At 37.3% G+C, this 6,613-nt stretch overlaps 1 protein-coding gene across 1 annotated transcript; it reads right to left on the reverse strand.

Annotated features, from left to right (window-relative positions):
• Positions 1-513: 513 nt before the first annotated feature.
• On the reverse strand, positions 514-2,578 carry LOC113296509. Its single transcript, XM_026544812.1, has 2 exons — positions 1,703-2,578; positions 514-1,137 (listed from the first exon to the last, which is right to left on the reverse strand). Exons 1-2 carry the CDS (start codon positions 2,576-2,578, stop codon positions 514-516), a joined length of 1,500 nt encoding a protein of 499 aa, XP_026400597.1.
• Between the last annotated feature and the right edge of the window lie 4,035 nt (positions 2,579-6,613).

Genomic DNA, 6,613 nt, shown 5'->3' on the forward strand with positions numbered 1-6,613 from the left:
ACTAGGTGCTTTATCACGTCGTTGGACAAGACCAACCGCATAATCAGACACATCACACATGAGTTCAAATGGCAGGTTCCAATCAGGTGGTTCGATGATAGAGGCAGAAGTCAATAAAAATTTAAGCTTCTCAAAAGCTTCAACACAGGCTTCATCAAATATAAAGGAAATATCTTTAGCAAGTAGGTTTGACAGAGGTAAGGCAATCTTGCTAAAGTCTTTGATGAAATGATGGTAAAATCCAGCATGGACAAGGAAAGATCTAACATCTGTTACATTCTTAGGTGGTCTTAATTTTGAAATTAAGTCAACCTTGGCTTTATCAACTTCTATTCCATTAGAGGACACCACATGTCCTAACACTATTCCAGATTTAACCATAAAATGACACTTTTCCCAATTAAGGACTAAGTTCTTTTCTTTACAACGTTCTATAACTAGTGTAAGGTGGTGCAAACATTCATCGAAAGAGGATCCAAAAACCGAAAAATCGTCCATAAAGACCTCGATAAATCAGTCAACCATGTCCGAAAAGATACTTAGCATGCAACGTTGGAATGTTGCGGGTGCATTGCACAACCCAAAAGGCATATGCCTGTAAGCAAAAGTATCAAATGGACATGTGAAGGTTGTTTTCTCTTGGTCCTCCGGTGCTATAGGGATTTGGTTATAACCAGAGTATCCATCTAGGAAACAATAATGGCTGTGGCCAGCTAATCTTTCTAACATTTGGTCGATGAATGGTAGAGTAAAGTGGTCTTTCCTAGAGGCTGAGTTCATCTTACGGTAGTCTGTACATACTCTCCACCCGGTGGTAACACGTGTAGGTATCAATTCATCATTCTCATTCGCAACTACCGTAATCCCGGACTTCTTTGGGACAACCTGGACAGGGATGACCCATTTACTATCATATATGGGGTATATGATACCTGCATATAATAACTTGAGAACCTCAGTGCGGACAACTTCCTTCATATTAGGATTTAAACGTCTCTGCATTTCTCTTGAGGTTTTGGCACCTTCTTCTAGGTAGATGTGGTGCATACAATCTGCAGGACTAATTCCTTTCAAGTCTGTTATGGTCCACCCTATTGCATTCTTGTGCTCTCGGAAAACACTAACTAGTCTGCTTTCCTGATCGGGATCTAAGTCAGAGGAAATTATGGCAAGAAGAGTATTTTTCACTACCAAGAAATACATATTTCAGTGTATCTGGTAGCGGCTTTAATTCAAGGGTGGGGGCCTTAACTGATGATGGAAGGGGTTTATCTATGGTCGGCGGAAGAGGTTCTGGTTTACGCTGCCATTTACCATAATTCATTACCGGCGCAGAATATAACAACGCATTAACTTCTTCAAAATGACTATCCTCATCCTAGTAGGCTCCAAAGTGGGCCAAGCACGCCTCTAAAGGATCGCTAACACTATTGGTGGTAAAGGTATTCTAAACTAGAGAACCAATCATGCATATAGACTCATAGTGTCGGGGATCTGGTGGGGCTTGTAATGCCTTAAAAACGTTCACCGAGATTTTCTGATTCCCAAATGAAAATTCTACTAGGCCAGTTTGACAATATATGACTGCATTTGCAGTGGCTAGAAACGGACGACCTAGGATTATTGGGATACTGATATCTTGACTAGAGACAGGTTAAGTGTCTAAAATCACAAAGTCAACTGGATAGATAAAGTTTTTTACCTGAACCAAAACATCTTCAATAATTTCACGTGGGATTTTGACTGACCTACCGGCTAACTGTAGTGTTATCCTAGTTGGTTTCATCTCCCCTAGTCCAAGTTGTTCATATACCGAGAAAGGTAAAAGGTTCACACTAGACCCAAGATCTAATAGAGCATTGTCTATCGTTTGTTTACCTATGACACATGTGACAGTAGGACAACCAGGATATTTAAATTTTATTGGGTACTTTTGTGAGATTATGGAACTAACTTGTTGGGTCAAGAAGGCCTTCTTATGGACACTAGCGTCTCTCTTGATAGTACACATCTCTTTTAGGAACTTGACAATAGTCGGTACATGTTTTATTGCATCTAACAATGGCAGTTTGATCTTAACTTGCTTAAAGATGTCTAGGATTTCAGCATATGTACTTGGCTTTTTCTTAGCGAGTCTCTGAGGAAATGGTGCAGGTGGTATGTACACTCGCTCAGGGGTAGCTTCCTCACTTGGACTCTTAGCACTCTCAGGATAAATAGGGTCTTTAGGAAAAGTTTGGTCAACCTCAGTCTCTTTTGCAGCTGGACTACTATCCTTAGGTGGTTCTGCCGAGTTCTCTAATGTTTTACCACTCCTAAGGGTGATAACTGCTCTGACATGTTCGTTGTGGTTAGAACTACCTGACCTATTACCCTGGTTGACTCCTTTCGGATTTGGAGTCGTTTGGCTTGGAAATGTCTCATCCTCCTTATCATTTAACCTGTTTGAAAGTTGACTTATTTGAGTTTCTAAGTTGCTAATAGCTTGGGCATTATTCTGTTGGTTGTGCTGACTCATTTGGACAGAGTCATCAAACTTTTGGTTACTTTGGACAACACTTTGAGCTAAAAGTTTCATAGATTCCTCTAGAGATGTCAACTTATGATCAACTGGGCTTGGTTCTTGGGATTGAGTATGGTTCCTAGAAAAACTTGGTGGTGGGTTGCTAGATGGGCCGCCTTGATGGTTACCTTTAGACCACGAGAAATTCGGGTTATGTCCTTAACCGGGGTTATAGGTATTAGAGTATGGGTCGAACTTGGGACGATTCTCATATTTAGAGTTCATACCACCATGTAGGACACTAACCTGGTCACGAGTAGTTTCACTAGGGTAAAACAAAGGACAGTGAGGTTCAATATGACTTTGATCACCACAAATGGTACATGGATAGGTTCTGGGCTCACTGTTACAGCTTATAGTCTATTTGGACCCTTGGTTCATCTCTAAGGCCTCTAGATGCCTAAGGATATCAGACCCATTATCGACTCTATTTACCCTATGGATAGGGTTCGTAGATATTTCGGGCTCCCTCATTGAAGCCCATTGACGAGTCTTGTCAGCTAGCTCGATGAACTCGTCAAAACATTCATTTGGGTCTTGATAGGTGAATTCTCCACCACTCATTGTTTCTACCTGCATTCTGGTTTCACTATCTAGGCCCTCATATAAGATTTGGGCCATGTATCCTTTATCAAAGCCATGGTGCGGGCATTGTTATAATAATTCATTAAATCTTTCTACGTAATCATGTAGGCTCTCACCTATTTTCTTCTTAAAGGTTTGAATAAACTGCCTAACAGTGGCAGTCTTGTGATGTGATTATAACTTCTTAACAAAGGCCTCTATAAGGCCATCCCAGATGGTGATTGTTTTAGAGGGAATCAAATGGTACCACTCATTGGCTCTCTCTTCTAGGGAAAAATGAAAGAAACGCAACTTAAGAACATCTTTAGGGACATTCGGGTAACTCATTGTGTCACAGATCATTTCGAAGTCCCTTACGTGGGTATACGGGTTTTCGTTCTCTATTCTCCTAAAATTTCGAAGCATTCCAAATGTCCCTGGTTTAATATCAAACTTAACCGTAGTGGCCAGTAAAACTACCCCAGGTTCACGTATCACTCTAGACGGCTTCAAACGGTCCCTAAGGGTTTTGGTTGGCGAGACTTCATCCACATCATTTTCATTAACCATTTCGGTAAAAATAGAAGTACTACCGAAATCCGTGTAACGGGTCTGACTCAAATCAAAAAGGTCGTTTTCTACAAGTCTATCTCCTACCCGTTTCCAACGTCGCATACACAAACAATAATACTAGTGAAGCAAGAAAATCGTGCACATGCAAAAGCTAGGGTTCACTATTTCAGGTAAGCTTGGGTTACCTACAGCAAAAATATACCTACAGTCAAAGACTGGTCACAGGTACAGGGCTGAGGTTCGCAGTGTTTCGGGTGATAACGCCCAGATGGTTCATCGTACTAAACCACATGTTTTCCTAAAATCGGTGCCAGACGAATAATGCAATTGGTGTGTGCACGTATATTTTTTTTTAATAAATAAAAGAAAAATAAAGGATATATATACAAATTGATTCTAAAATCTAAGCAAATAATGAATTAATTGATACAAACATTTGGGTTTTATTACTTACCTCTCTTTTGGCAGGCAATTCCACAATAAATGCAGAAAAATACCTGCACAACAAAAACAAGAATATACCCAAGTAAAATCAAAGATTATAAAAAAAAATATTAAAAAAAAATAATAATAATAGGAAAAAAAGAAAAGGAATCTAAAACCTAACATAAAGGCAAGTCCGCGTCGGCGGCGCCAAAAACTGATGTAGTTTTTACAGTGGAAGTAAGAATTCGTTTCTCGGACTTTTTAAAGATTAGGTTTTTTTTTAAACTTAAAGATTGTGATTTTTATAAAACTCTAAAATAATGGAAATGCTAAAAATAATTTTTGTATTCAATTAAAGGATTCTAGGATGTCAAGATTCTATCACTACTACGCGTGCTAAATGATTGTAACTATTCCCTATAACACTCTCCCAAAATTACACAAGACGATTTAGAACAAATATTACGTCTCGGAAAATAAATCTTTTCAAATAATTGTTTTTTTCAAAGAATTAACAATCTTCTTCACTATAAAATGCTAGTCTCTAATAAAGAATATATAAGTCACTATTTAAACATTATATGGCACATGAAGAAAATCATTATCGTGACAAATCGAGAATAAGGACCAAAGAAATTGTTATAGAAAATAATCAAAACATATTAGCATACATAGTAGGACTTCCTCTCTAATCCTAGAAAATGATTTAGCTACTCATGGCAAAATTAAACAAAAAAATAAAATAAACCATCATATTTATTTGAATAGAGATGCTTACAAGACAGAGCTGTTTCGGTGCCAAGTAATGTAACTAGGCAATACTTGCCTTGATTTTGATTACAATGGATTTATTCACTTCTTTTTCTTAGTTTACCAAGCACCAAACAATGGACAAATAATGGAAAGACCAAAAACTTCCAAAATAAAACATGAGCAGCTTCCCAAATTTTTTTGTAAGTGCCAAAACTAACGACCTCCCCCCTTTATATACTCACTACTTCTTTATACTTCCCTAATTAGAAAAGTATGCATTTAACTCCAAATCTTGTGTACACGGCAAAATAATTCTTACGATGTCGACATACTAATTCCACTGATCCTTCATACCACATAGAAATGATGTTAATATTATATTCTTTCCTTACAAGCAGTTTATGCCTTTGGTGTAAACATATTAGGACAATTGTGATCGGCATCTCCATTCAAAACTTGACTTAATTGTTTAATCTACCAAAGATTTAATTCAATGCAAATTATTTGAGTATGTATAGCCTTCCAAATTTGTCTGGCTTTGGATTGCACGTATTTGTAGAATATATTCTCACTTGACTGTCCAATATACTCTTTCGTTAATTACTTTCCTCATTTCATCCTTTAGCTGCATGATCAAGACGGTGGACCACAATTGGCTATGAGAGCTCAAGCTTTGGACGATGGTTGCATAGGTCCGCATTAATTTCTCATGGGTGCTCGTAGTAATTCCAGTTTTCCACTCTTATTAAAACAAATGAAATCCTGCAAAACTCAAATAAAATCATCAAATTGTACAAAATAAAGAACTAAACAAATATAAATTAAGATGTAAAAATGAAGTGTTTACACACTCATCAAATACCCCCAAACCTACATTTTTCTAGTCCTCGAGAAAAAATAAGCATTTTTCGGGAGGGTTTACCAGAGGTGTACCCACAAAATTTTTACTCCAATGATTAATCACAAGTATCCAAAGAGCTATGAGGACATAACGTTTCTCAACCTATCGCCAAGTAACTAAAATGCCAGAGATATTAAAGGTATCCGCTCTAAAGCTGAATAGGAAAAGGGGAGACACATCCGCAACACTGCTAGATAAAGAGATATCCGCTATACAGCTAGATAAACATTGTAAGATGCATCCGCTTTACAGCTGGATAAGATTAGGAGAGATAAAGATGAGAGGGACATCTCCTACACAGCTGGAAAAATTACGTGTGATGAGTTGAACCAGTGCTAGAAAGATCTTGTGCCAGATGGAAAGCGGACTAACAAAGCAACCAATATGCATCTCTTTTTGACTCTCTCATAGTGATTAGTAGAAATTCTTCTGCTTCAACTGTTGATGATAGACTCTTGAACTTCGTAGAACCTTGACAATTAACTCCTCTCTTCGATTTCTTGCTTGAACTTCCTTATAGATTTCTAATTCCCTATGGCCTTATTGAACAAAACAATGTATTTTTTTTTTTTTTTTCATTTCTCATTTTTCATTTTTTTTTATTTTTTTTTTCATTTTTCATTTTTCTGTTTTTTTTATGGGTATGCAGTAATAACAAGGATAATATTTACATGGCCATGAGACAGGGACTTTAGTACTTGGATCTTCGCAACTTGAAATATCTTGGTATCATGAACTTCAACAACTTACATCGTTTGATTTTCTTTGATCTAAGTCTTCAACTTTGATTTTTAATTTTTCTTTTCTTTGTATTGTTTCTTATAAACCTTGAA

Source organism: Papaver somniferum, chromosome 7 (assembly GCF_003573695.1).
Source record: "Papaver somniferum cultivar HN1 chromosome 7, ASM357369v1, whole genome shotgun sequence".
Classification (NCBI taxonomy): Eukaryota; Viridiplantae; Streptophyta; class Magnoliopsida; order Ranunculales; family Papaveraceae; genus Papaver; species Papaver somniferum.

Excerpts from the sequence above, each read along its gene's own strand:
- LOC113296509 (XM_026544812.1), bottom strand. The coding sequence starts at position 2,578 with ATGAAACTTTTAGCTCAAAGTGTTGTCCAAAGTAACCAAAAGTTTGAT. Across the intron at positions 1,138-1,702 it reads TTGAAGATGTTTTGGTTCAG|GAAAGCAGACTAGTTAGTGT; the intron begins GTAAAAAACTTT and ends GATCCCGATCAG.